At 40.9% G+C, this 14,058-nt stretch overlaps 1 protein-coding gene across 1 annotated transcript in view; it reads left to right on the top strand.

Annotated features, from left to right (window-relative positions):
• Positions 1-14,058, top strand: part of MAP3K15 (mitogen-activated protein kinase kinase kinase 15) — a 148,816-nt gene that overhangs the window by 64,106 nt on the left and 70,652 nt on the right. Inside the window, exon 6 of the mRNA XM_070462387.1 lies at positions 1,118-1,224. Within this exon, the coding sequence (XP_070318488.1) occupies positions 1,118-1,224 (107 nt within the window). The remainder of the gene's footprint in view (positions 1-1,117; positions 1,225-14,058) is intronic.

The raw sequence follows: 14,058 nt of genomic DNA, 5'->3' as shown, positions 1-14,058 counted from the left end.
AGAGTCAACCACTTAAGGAACTCATGCCCCTGGTGACAAACAGATGCATCTAATTGATTTTAATAGCAGATGCTATTAGAAATTATGCTGAGTGATGCCCCATGGAACAAGAGAATGGGAAGGACCTTGTTTAAGGTCTTTCTTCCATTGAGCGGCTGGCTTCCTTCTGCCCTTGCTTTCACTCATCTCTCCTCTTTATAACCTTACCTTGGTGGGACTCTCAGGCTCAAAGATGGGCCAGAAGCTTCTTGCTGTACTGTTTTCCCTTTCCTTGGGCAGCAGCATCCAAGTGTAATGCCACAAAACAGGTGTGAGATTTCGGTGGGAAGTCCTCGTCTGCTAACTGTGGCCAGCTGTCAGCAAGTTGGCCAGTAACAGTGATTCTGAGCCGGCTGAAAGGGTAGCAGATGGCACTGCTCACAGGGGATACAGCCGAGACGAACACAGTAGCAGTTTTTCCCTGGGTAATTATGCAGTTTAGAGCTGTGGTTCTCCAGGCAGGGACATGTGGTAGTGTCTGGAGGTATTTTGGGTTGTCACAACCGGGGGCAGGGGACGGAGTGCTCCTGGCACTGAGTGGGTCAAGGTCACAGGACAGCCCCCACCGTAAAGAATGATCCAGCCCCCAAATGTCGCTAGTGCCAAGGTTGAGAAACTGATTTAAATGAATTGGATTGTTTCTGACAAAATAGGAAGCCTTGGAATATTTCCTCCCTTTATGTGGCAAATGACTGTAAGATTCCCTATATATTTACGTCCAGTTCATTTTAACCCACAGCCCTGCCAGTGGTGATAAAACTCTTCTACACTCAAAATGTGGTAGCTTTTCCTAGCTGCTTGGCTTATTTTTTTTCTTTTATTGTCTCTGAATCTAACTTCATTTCCTTGGTCCTTTTGTGACCTCTGAGAGCAGAGATTCTTCCTCTGTCTTCTCTCATCCATCTTGTTGTTGTTTTTAATCTCATTGCTGTTCTTTTAAGGACTTTAACTTCACTAAATACTGCCTGTAGGTAAGGGCCTATATTTAAATGCTGAGGTGGTCTCATGTTGATAACTGTTTAAGAAAACCTGCCAAGAGCTGTGTTTCCTCTCTCACCTTGGGACCTCTTGCCAACAGGACTATGATGCAATGGTGAAGCTGGTAGAAACACTGGAGATGCTGCCTACGTGTGATTTGGCTGACCAGCATAACATTAAATTCCACTATGCGTTTGCACTGAATAGGTAAGAGTGATAATGTATGGATAGAGTTTTGAAACAGGCCAGCTGTTAAATTTTGCTTCCTTTTTTTCTTCTTTTTTAAATTGTAGTATAATTGCTTTACAATGTTGCTAGTTTCCACTGTACAACTAAGTGTATCAGCTGTATGTATGCGTATATCCCCTACCTCTTGAGGCTCCCTCCCACCCCTATCCTACCCTTCTAGTCACCACAGAGCACCGGGCTGAGCTCCCTGTCTTACACAGCAGCTTCCCATTAGCTATTTTACACATGGTAGTGTATATATGTCAATGCTACTCTCTCAGTTTGTCCCACCCTCCCCTTCACCCACTGTATTCACATGTCCATTCTCTATGTCTGTGTCTCTATTCCTGCCCTGCAAATAGATTCATCTGTACCATTTTTCTAGATTCCATATATGTGTTAATACATGATACTTGTTTTTCTCTTTCTGACTTATTTTACTCTGTATGACAGATTCTAGGTCCATCCACATCTCTACAAATGACCCAATTTCATTCCTTTTTAGGGCCAAGTAATATTTCATCATATATATATATATATATATATATATATATATATATATATATCTCACATCTTCTTTATCTATTCCTCTGTTGATGGACATTTAGGTTGCTTCCATATCCTGGCTATTGTAAATAGTGCTGCAATGAACATTGGGGTACATATGTCTTTTTGAATTATGGATTTCTAAAGGTATACGACCAGTAGTGGGATTGCTGGGTCATATCATACCTTTACTTTTAGTTTTTTAAGGAACCTCCATACTGTTTTCCATAGTGGCTGTACCAATTTACATTCCCACCAACAGTGTAGGAGGGTTCCCTTTTCTCCACACCCTCTCCAGCATTTATTGTTTGTAGACTTTTTGATGATGGCCATTCTGACCAGTGTGAGGTGATACCTCATTGTAGTTTTGATTTGCATTTCTCTAATAATTAGTAATGTTGAGCATATTAAATTCTGTTTCCTTCTTTCATTCAACCCTCGTTGAGTATGAGCCAGATCATGGCTGAACGCCAAAGTTAAGAAAATGGACACGACATGATCTTGACTTTTAGGGGCTTTGTCTTCGGAGCATATATTATAGCTGTGAGGTCAGACATCTACCTAAACCCCTGCAGCTCGGAGTGATAAATGTCTTCATGAATACCACAGCATAGTAGAGGGAGGAAGTCATTCTGCTTTGAGGTTTTCAAGAGGCTTTTTGGGAGTCTTTCGGGCTGGGTTTTGAAGACTTGATAAGCATTGCCTCATGGGCGGGAGAGACTGTGGGATAGGGGTGGGGAAGAGACCACTCCACTTGGCCAGAAGTGTGAGCAGAGTTCTTCAGGTGCAGTGTGCTTTCAGGGAACCTCCAGAATACGAGCTATGGGTGCAGCAAATGTGTGCAGTGAGGCAGACTATGGAGGGTGGGACTGTGTTGTGAAAGGACTGTATATATACAAATGAGGAGCTGAAAGTGTCTCATAGACTGTAGAGGTAGTGGGCTAGTTTAACAACAGGATTAACATTATATGACAGGGAAGGGGGCTACTGTCTTCCTGTACTAGTGTAATCTGAATTACTGGGCTAGGTAGAGTATGTGAGACTTGAAAATTCCTGCCTGGAGACCCTGAGCCTCAAAAGCTTATTGCTAGGGGTGTCAGCTAAGATGCTGTAGTATAGAGACCCCAAATGCAATGATTGAAATTTCTCTTTCACATAGCAGTCTAGAGGTGAGTGGACCAGGTTAGTAGCATAGGAGTTGTTCAGGGACCTAACTTCTGCCCATTTTGTTGCTCTTTCATTCCCAAGAGTGTTGTTCTCTTGTAGTTGAAACTCGGTCACTGCTTTACTCTTTGTTCCGGCCTGATGAAAGGAATAGTGTGGAAGCCCAGTTAAGCTATTTCATTTAAAGCAAGTAGAATTTGCATGGGCCACTTCCACTGACATTCTGTTGGTGAGAGCACAGTCACATGACCCCTATCTAACTATAAGGGAAGCTGGGAAATGGAGTCTTTCATTGAGTGGCCATGTGGAGAATAACTAGGAGTTTGACACATCTAATCTCACAAAATCTAAGTTGCCTAAATGTCTTAGTCCTACAGTTACTCTTCTTCCCTGATAAGATACAGGAAGAGAGGTGGCATTAGGTGAACACAGTGAGAGCTACATATAAATCCACTTGCTGCTGGGGCTGGGAATCACTCATGTTTGAATCACACCGCCAAAAACTTGAGGATATTCAAATGTGGCTTGAGAACTAGAGTTCTGGCACCTTCTTATCAACCCTCCATGGCAAAAATCTTCCTTAGGGAATGAGTACAGTGAGGGTTGATGGGGACCAAGTTAGAGGACACTTGCATCTGATTTCTCAGAGGCTTGACTTTGCTTCAGCAGCTGGATTAAGCTGTAGATGGTGGACTTGCCACTGGCAGCATCTGCATGGCAGCAACCACACAATCCATGGCTTCAGGATTCTTGTAATGCATATGAAGCAACATCTGTCTTTTCTATTGAAGTATATAAAGCACACAGGCAGTGAAGTATGTAGATCTTTATACAACTTGAGTTTTAATAAATAGATATACACATGTAAACAACACCCCTATCAAAATATGAAATATTTCCACCCCTGCCCCAGAAGTTCCCTTGTTCCCCTTTGCAGGTAGTCCCCACACCTGTACAGGCAGCCACTCTTCACATATTGTAACCTCTGTCCCCAGAGATGAGTTTTTTCTGTCCTTGAACTTTGTATAAATGGAATCACACAGTATGGGCTTCCCAGGTGGCTCAGTGGTTAAGAATCCGCCTGCCAATGCAGGAGATACAGGTCAGGAGGATCCTTTGGAGAAGGAAATGGCAATCTACTCCAGTATTCTCGCCTGGAGAATTCCATGGATAGAGGAACCTGACGGGCTACAGTCCATGGGGTCACAAAGAGTCAGACATGACTAAGTGATTAAACAGCAGTCACATAGTACATACTCCTTGGTGTCTGGCTTCCTACACTCAGTGTCGTGTTGCTGAGATTCGTCCATACTGTTTACTGTGTCGGTAGTTCATTCCTTCTCCTTGCTGTGGAGTACTTTGTTGTGTGGATATGCCACAAGTGATTTACCCATCTTACAGATGGTAGGCCTCTAGGTCGTTTCCAATTTGGGGATACTGAGAACGGTGCTGCTATTAGCATTTATGTGCATGGCTTTTGCACACCTCTGGGCACATTTCTGTTGGGTACATAACACATGCTTGTAGATGTGCTACTGTGCTAGACACCTGCAAGCAGTGGTAAAGTGAAAGTTGCTTAGTCATGTCCAGCTCTTTGCAATTCCATGGACTGTAGCCTGCCAGGCTCCTCTGTCCATGGAATTCTCCAGGCAAGAATACTGGAGTGGGTAGCCATTCCCTTCTCCAGGGGATCTTCCCAACCCAGGGATTGAACCCAGGTCTCCCACATTGCAGGCAGATTCTTTACCGTCTGAGCCACCAGGCAACCAGCAAGCAGTGGTAGTCAGTTTGTACTCTCTTTGGTGGAGGAGCTCCATGGTCTCTATGAAAATATGCCTTTTCTCTCCCCAGAAGTCTTTAAACTCAGCATCCCAAGGTGGGGAACATGGGGATGGGCATCTTCCTTAAGCATGAAAAGAAAGTTCTGTAACTCTGTCCCCCCAGAGTAGTGGGGGGATATATATAATTTATACATAATTATACATTAAGTATATATAATTTATTATTATAATTTATTCTTAAATCATACTTAAATATAATTTATATATTATCTTTTTTTTATAATTGCCATATCAATTTTTATTTTTTTTATTTATTTTTTTTCCATTTATTTTTATTAGTTGGAGGCTAATTACTTTACATCATTACAGTATATATGGAATTTAGAAAGATGGTAATGATAACCCTATATGCAAAACAGAAAAAGAGACTCAGATGTATAGAACAGACTTGTGGACTCTGGGAGAAGGCGAGGGTGGGATGTTTCAAGAGAACAGCATCGAAACATGTATATTATCTAGGGTGAAACAGATCACCAGCCCAGGTTGGGTGCATGAGACAAGTGCTCAGGCCTGGTGCACTGGGAAGACCCAGAGGGATTGGGTGGAGAGGGAGGTGGGAGGGGGGACCGGGATGGGGAATACATGTAAATCCATGGCTAATTCATTTCAATGTATGACAAAAACTACTGTAATGATATAATTTATATATTATCTTAAATGTAATTTATTCTTTTTTGTTTGTTTTGTTTTTATAATTTAAAAGAATTTATTTTCACCAAAACAAGGAGTGCCCTTATAAACAAATGAGCACGTTATGTTCAAGCTTACATAGGTATGAGCATTTTAACAGTACAATCCTGCTATCACCAGGGTATGAGATAACTGACCTGACTGCGTTAGCTGCACTCAGGCCGAACTGTCAACAGAATCCAGTAAAATAATCTGGATAATGCAAACCAAATAAAAACAAACAAGAAAGCAGATGGAAGCAGAGCTCTCTCTTGCCTGTGTAACTCTGACACAATCAGACAGCACACACTGGGTTTATGTCTCAGTGTGACACTTACCGCCCTCTCCCGGCCTGAGGTCCAGGGCGGGCAGGGACTCCGCGTGCAGGAAGTAGAGGGTGGGGCTCACGGTGAAGAGCACGTAGTTGTCGTGGCGCTCGTCCAAGATGGTGAGCACCAGGTCACCCACCTGGAAATCTCTAATGGCTATCTTCTCAGAATGCCTCGAGGATACGGAAGACATGCTCTGAGACATCAGTCTCGGATTTAACCGCTTGTTTTCTTCTTTCAACTGTAGTGTTCGTTCCAACAGCATTATCTGCTGTCTTTCTCCAGAGAGCACGTGGACGTTTTCTTGGACAGACATCGTGCTAGTCTCCATGGCTGAGTCTGGCCTCCCCTCACCAAGGGTGTCCAGGGCCTCCACCGGGGGCTCAGGAGCACAGGCCCCGTACAACTCTGGGGCTGCGGCCATGCCCGGGGAGGGCACGAAGGCGCAGCCCCACAGCCAGCTGACCTCCTCTTCCAGTCGCTTCTTCTCCAGCAGACGCGCGCGGTCCTCAGACAGGGACTTGATCAGATCTTTGTCCCGCTCCTGCTGCTGCATTGTGCTCTTGAGCTTATCACTGAGATCATTGATTATGTTTTCTTTCCTCATTTTCTCTCTTGTTAAAACGGTGTTAAAATTGGTCTGCTGCTCAGCGATCAAAGATGTTCTAACATTCTGCATCTCCTCATTCTTCCTTTTCTCCTGCTCTTCAAGTTGTTCTAGAAACTTAGCTTTTTCTTCCTGGAGCTTTTCTTGAAGTTCAGCAACTAGGCTTGAAGAATTATATCTTAAGTATAATTTATTCTTAAATCATACTTGGTCGATCCTTGGCTTACAAAGATTAATCAGGTATCACTGGTGAAGTTTCTGGAAGAATGCCTGGCATACCATAAGTGCTATTTGTTAAAATGGCTCATTAAATTGAAACTTAAGAGGGCCTTATAAATCACTCACCACCAAGTCTTTTCCTGGACCAAGTAGAGGTACTGGTTTTCAAGCAGAATGAAATAGTCTGATTACCATCCACTCAAAGTAATAAAAGAATAAAACATGTTCTGAAATGGAAAATCGGTATCAAGGAGAACCCAGTGTGGCAAGATGAAGTGATTCCAAAATGATACACGCCCATTTGGAAGTGGAATGGCTGGGATTACTCTCTGGACAACCACCTTTCTGATGATAGGTCTTTTCCTACTAGTCTGATTGTCCCCTGTACAGTGGTCCCCAACCTTTCTGGTACCAGGGACCCATTTCATGGAAGACAATTTTTCCATGGAGCACGGTTGGGGGCGATGGTTTTGGGATGATTCAAGCACATTACATTTATTGTGTACTTTATTTCTATTATTATTACATTAGCTCCACCTCAGATCATCAGGCATTAGATCCTGGGGGCTGGGGACCTCTGTCCTGTAGGACAGTGGTTCTCTTCGCTGTCAGGAAAACAATCACCACAAATATGTATTGAGGCCAGTCAGGCTCCTCACTGACATGAATCTCATTTTCTCTAACCAATGAGGGATTTTCTGTGGAACTGCAATATTTGCCTCATGTGTCCATGCTGTCTGGTCCTGAATCTTTGCTTTAGGTATAACTTGGCCACCTGTCAGCAGAGTCACAGTAGGACTTGGCATCATGTACCATTTTGAGAAAGTTTATGGAGGTACTGTGTGTTTATAAAGGGGAATATCAGTGTTGAACAAATAATGAATTTTCCTGCATTATAGTTGACCTTTAACTTTTAGGAAGTGGAATAAATCATGGCCATTAGTGTTACTAAAGGTTGACAGTGATGAATGATTGCACCATCAGATGCCATGGGCTCCTGTATTATGCTGCCTTGAACTGGCATCTTTTCCTGACAGCTTCCCCTTCACTGCATTCAGAAGTCCAGTCAAAGGTACTTCCCATTTCCACTGAGCACCTAAATTTCTTGCCTCCCAGTGGCACAAAACCTTTATGAACAGTTTTTACTGGCTGTTACTTTTACAGACGGGACTTTATTAGATATGCTAAGGCAGCTAGAAGATCCGATTAGGGATCAAGGCAGCAGGCAGAGGCATGGTCTGGAAGAACAACAACAGAATCAAAGTACTGGGTTTAAAAACAACAAAATTGGCCTGTCGAAGAGCAGGAATACACTCTTATTCTACTCCCTGCATCTTTGGATCCAAACTGCCAACATTGGCAACGTTGAACTCATTGAATTACTTTCAGCAAAGTGGAAGGGGAGACTGAATGTGTGACATGTGTATTGGAATATCTGATGTATCGCTCTATGAATAAGTTAAGGATGGAGAGAGGAAGATACTGTGTGGTCCATATATATATATATATATATATATATATATATATATATATATACTGTGTGGGGGAATATAAGATGATTGATACTGAATCCAGCACACACCAAAGGGACTGCAGCCTTGTTCCAGAACCTACAGCAGTCAGCTCATCCTCAACCTCTGGGCTACCCAGCCAGGCCCCTGCTCAGGTGGAGGGATAGAGAGAACTTGTGTCTCTGCAGTAACCACCAGCCTTCTTTTCTTTGTTTCTTTTGTTTATATTCACTGTGTGATCTCACCATATTAATTCATATGTTTATATAAAGAGCCATTTTTGTTACATGTTTGTAGAGGGTAGGAAAATGATATCACCCTACTTTTTTTGTCTATTTTTAAATTGAAGTATAGTTGGTTTACAGGGACTTCCCAGGTGGCTCAGTGGTAAAGAACATGCCTGCCAGTGCAGGAGATGTGGGTTCGATCCCTGGGTCAGGAAGATCCCCTGGAGAAGGAAATGGCAACCCACTCCAGTATTCTTGCCTAGATAATCCCATGGACAGAGGAACCTGGAGGATTATAGTCCATGGAGTCGCAAAGAGTCGGACGGACACAACTTAGTGACTAAACAACATGGTTGGTTTACAGTGTTATGTCAGTTTCAGGTATACAGCAAAGTGATTCACATATATATTCTTTTTCAGATTCTTTTCCATTATAAGTTATTATAATATGTATAGTTCCCTGTTCTATTCAGTAAGTCCTTGTATCTATTTTATATATAGTGGTGTATATATTTAATCCCAATCTCCTAATTTATCCCTCCCCCCTTTCCCCTTTGGTAACCATAAGTTTGTTTTCTATGTCTGTGAGTCTATTCATGTTTTGTAAGTAAGTTCATTTGTATCATTTTTTTAGACTCCACATATTAGTGATGTCATGTGATATTTGTCTTTCTGTGTCTGACTTACTAACACTACTTTCCTAGTCCATTTGCCTCCAGGGACCTAAAACCATGTTGCAAAAAGAAGGATACGTATTTGTGGTGATTGTTTTCCTGGCAAGGAAGAGAACCACAGAATCTGTGCATTGCAAGGAGTCATGTGGTCTGAATCCTTTATTGTAGAGACGAGAAAAAAAGGCAAGGCCCCCAAATAAAGCAGCAGGTCAATGAGAGCTTGGGGACCAGAACGCCCCAGTTTGAACCCAGTGTTCTACATATGCTGGTTTCATATCATGGCATAATCAAGGGAACTCTGCCCAGAAAGCTTGAGCTTCTACTTTGTTTGCCTGATGGGCAACTGAAATAAGCCATAGGCCTCTTGGAATTGTCAGGCCATACTTTGTGTGTGTGTGTGTGTGTGTGTGTGTGTGTGTGTGTGTGTGTGTCCGTCCGTGCATGCTCATTTGTGTCTGACTCTGCAACCCCATGGACTGCAACCCGCCAGGCGCCTGTGTCCATGGGATCCTCCAGGCAAGAGCACTGGGGCAGGTTGCCACTGCCGCCTCCAGGGGATCTTCCCAACCCAGGGATCAAACCCACTTCTCCTGCATTGGCAGGCAGACTCTGCACCACTGCGCTACCTGGAAGCCCCTTATAAATGTAATGTTAGGCCAAAGAAGCAAGACATAAAAGTAACATATAAGATAATTCCATGTATCTTATTTCTTCCTTTCTAAGATGCAGAATTTTTTTATATTTTAAGGTAATGCTGAAATTTGTTATCTTACAATTGGTGACCTCTTAATACTTGGTCATGATTTATTTTTTTTTTTTTTGGTCATGATTTTGTTAATAGATTTTTTTCTTTCTTATTGAGACATCAAATAATGACATCTTAAATTCTATAAAATACAAAAAACATGCAAAGATAAAACGTGCCAAAAAAACATGCATTTGCTTTACAGATATAGAAACCCTTAACTATATAGAAAAGCAAAGATAAGATATCTTAAGTATTTAAGATGCTAAGGATGGTGATATCATCTTAGGTGTTTAAGATGTTTTGGAACATTCTAGAGGTCTAGCTGGCAAGGGTGCTAGGCACTACTTGATCCTTTGGGAAGGATATGTTTGCTCCATAAAACCTGGAGATGGAATTCAACCCAATTTACTCAGCATCTGTTGGGCCATACTTTTATGTCTCACTTTTTCATATATGATGAGGGCATTAGACAGTAGCTGAATATTAAAGCCACTTTCATAGTAAACACTTTTTATACCAAAAGACCAATTGCATTTTTTTCTGAGAAATAGATGATCTTATATCTTCTAAGCAGTGGCCTGGCCAATAATACATATTTTCCTTTTGAAAAATTTTTATCCAGAGAAGTTACCACTTCTATCTGTCCTCCTTGCTCCCTGCTGGTATCCTTGAGCATATGTTATCTTCCTTTTCTGTCAAATTCCTGCTGCAATTCCCTTTCTTTTGTCCTTCCTTCATTTAGTGACTTATTTGTATGTCAGTGGAAGGGCTTTGTGCTAAAGAAGGAGAGAACTCATTACCAGTGACTCAAGTTAATGAGTGATTTTAAAATGTGATCACATGTGTACATATTACACACTTGAACTTACATAGACAAGTGTACTTGTTCCCTTCAAATTAATCATGCTGCAGTACTCTGCCTTTGACAATGCTGCCGTTATTCAGAATACCATTGTATCATTGGGTAGGGGGAGATTTTTCCTTCAGAATTGTTTTGTCAGCTAACATGGCATATAGGAAATGAGTATCATTACTTTGGGCTTTGAAGGAAAACAGATTTGGATTTGAATTCCAGCTCCTATACTTAAGTCTCATGGCCATGATCAAGCCACTGAATCTCCATGAAGCCTTACCTTTCTCATATGTAAAATGGGTACTAACATTTACCATGTAGTAAGCATTCCAGAGAGTAATCCTGGCATGAAGCTGGTGTTTGCCTGTGACTGTGACTCTTACTGTGTAGTTTGTTCATCTGTATTTTTACTAAGTTTAATAGAAAATGTTTGACCATTTCTAAATATCAAAACTACTTGGAAAATGCAGAGATTTTGCCACCAAATAAGATAGTTTAAAGGAAGAAATTTCATAAAGCAATGCTGATAAAAGTGTTGTTAGCATGAAAACGTCACTGGGATAAGTATATGGTCCTCTGAGGTGATGATTTTGAATGAGACAAAGTTTGTTTGAATGTAGAGGTTTGTAGGGAAAAGAGTAGTGTGTTTAGTCAAATTCAGAGTTGATTTATGTACAGCAAGTTTCTCAGCTTTGCATTACTGACATCTGGAGCTGCACAATTCTCTGTTTGGGAGGCTGTCTTATGTATTGTAGGAAGTTTAGCAACTTCCCAGTCCTTCTACACTAGATGCCAGTAGCCAGCCGCCCTCAACCAAAGTTGTGACAATCAAAAGTGTCTCCAGACATTGCTAGGTGTCCCCTAGGGACAAAACCAGCCTTGCGTGAGACCACTGCTTTATAGGGAGTCATTCTGGGTTGTGAGAAGAGCAGTTGCTTTGATGTTTGAATCACTTACCAGCAATATGATGTTGACAAGGTACCAGGATGAAGATCCTATGGTATGGATTAAAATAGATACACCATATGCAAGTGGCCTGCATAGCTCCCAGAAGCTAGATGGCTGTTAATAAAAGTTCGATTCCTTCTTCATTTATCTCCTCCTTTCACTTCTTAATTCACATGGGGAGGTTACCTAGTATGATATAAAAATATTATAGAATCTCTATCAAAATCCCAACTGTGTTTTCCACAGAAATAGGAAAAAAAATCCTAAACTTCATATAGAATTTTATCACACAAGACCCCCAAATAGCCTAAGCAATCTTGAGAAAGAAGAACAAAGCTGTATCATACTTCCTGATTTGAAACTGTATGTATTACAAAGGTATAGTAATCAAAATGGTATGATACTAGCAAAATGATACAGACACACAGACCAGTAGAACAGAATAGAGCCCAGGAGATAAGTCCATGCATATACAGTCAACTAATCTTTGACAGAGCATCAGGATTACATAATGGAGAAAAGATAGTCTTTTCAATAAATGGTGTTGGCAAAAGTGGATGAAAGTGAATGTGAAAGTTGCTCAGTCGTGTCCAACTCATTGTGACCCCATGGACTATACAGTCCATGGAATTCTCCAGGCCAGAATACTGGAGTGGGTAGCTGTTCCCTTCTCCAGGGGATCTTCCCAACCCAGGGATCAAACCCAGGTCTCCTGAATTGCAGGCAGATTCTTTACCAGCTGAGCCACAAGAGAAGCCTGCAAAAGTGGATATTTATATTCAAAAGAATAAAATTGGACCCTCACCTTACATTATATGCAACAATTAACTTGAAATGAATCCAGGTCTTATATCTAAGGTCTGAAACCATGAAACTTTTAGGAGAAAACCGGGAAAAACTCTTGACATTGACCTTGACACTGATTTTTTTAGCTATGACATCAAAAGCACAGGCAAAAAAACCAACATCAACAATAAAATCAAAATAAACAATTGAGACTATATCAAACTAAAATGCTTCTGTACAGCAAAGGAACTAATCAACAAAATGAAAAGGCAGTCTACAGAGTGGGAAAAAAATTACTTGCAAACCATCTATCTGATAAGAGATTAATATCTAAAATACATAAAGAACTCATGCAACTCAATAGAAAAGACAATCTGATTAAGAAATCGGCAGAGGACCTGAATAAACATTTTTTTCTAAGTAGACACCCAAATGGTCTAGAGATATATGAAAAAATGCTCCCTATAACTGATCATCAGGGAAATACAAATCAAAACCATGATACCTCCTAAGTGTTCGTGAGAGTGTGGAGAAAGGGGAACACTGTTGGTGGGAATGTAGATTGGTTCGTCCATTATGAAAGACAGTATGTAGGTTTTCAGAGAATTAAAACTAGAACTCCTGTATGGTCCAGCAGCCCCACTTCTGGGTATATATCCAAAGTAAATGGAATCAGTATCTCAAACACATATCTGCAGTCCCCTGTTCATTGCAGTATCATTCACAATAGCCAAGATAGGGAAACAGCCAAAGTGTTGGTCAATAATAAATGCTAAAGATAATGTGGTGTGTATATGTATATGCAACAAAATATTATTCAGCTATAAAAAAGGAGGAAATCCTGCCATTTGCAAAAACACAGATGTACCTACCTGGAGGACATTATGCCAAGTAAAATAAGCCAGATGCAGAAAGACAAATACTGCATGATCTCATGTATATGCGGTATCTAAAATTTTCACACTTATGGAACCCAGAGAGAACAATGATTACTGCCAAGGGCTGGTAGATAGAGAAAATGGGAAGATATTGGTCAAAGGGTACAAACTTTAGTTATAGGATAAATGAGTTCTGTGGATGTAATGTATAGTATGGTGACTATACAGTTTGTAGTACTGTGTTGTATACTTGAGATTTGCTGAGAGTAGATCTTTTTTTAAATCAATTTATTTTGTAAATTAATTTTTGTTGGAGTTTTGTTATTTTACAATGTTGTGTTCATTTCTGCTGTACAGCAAAGTGAATCAGCTCTATGTATACATATATCCCCTCTTTTTTTTAATTTCCTTCCCATTTAGGTCACCACAGAGCACTGAGTAGAGTTTTCTGTGCTACATGTTAGTTATCTATTTAATGCATAGTAGTGTATATATGTGAATCCCAATCTTCCAATTCATTCCTCCCCTCCTTTCCCCCCTAGGTGTCCATGTGTTTGTTCTGTGTGTCTGTTTCTGTTTTGCAAATAAAATCGTCTATACCATTTTTCTAGATTTCCACATACATGCGTTAATATACAGTAATCATTTTTATCTTTCTGACTTCAGTCTGTATGACAGTCTCTAGGTCCATCCACGTCTCTACAAATAATGCAATTCGTTCCTTTTATGGCTGAGTAATACTCCATTGTATATATGTACCACATCTTCTTTATTCATTCCTCTGTTGATGAACATGTAGAATACTGCCATGTC

Source organism: Odocoileus virginianus, unplaced genomic scaffold, assembly GCF_023699985.2.
Source record: "Odocoileus virginianus isolate 20LAN1187 ecotype Illinois unplaced genomic scaffold, Ovbor_1.2 Unplaced_Scaffold_4, whole genome shotgun sequence".
Lineage (NCBI taxonomy): Eukaryota > Metazoa > Chordata > Mammalia > Artiodactyla > Cervidae > Odocoileus > Odocoileus virginianus.
Note: the sequence above shows the minus strand (reverse complement) of the source record. Positions and strands in the feature narration are given on the sequence as shown.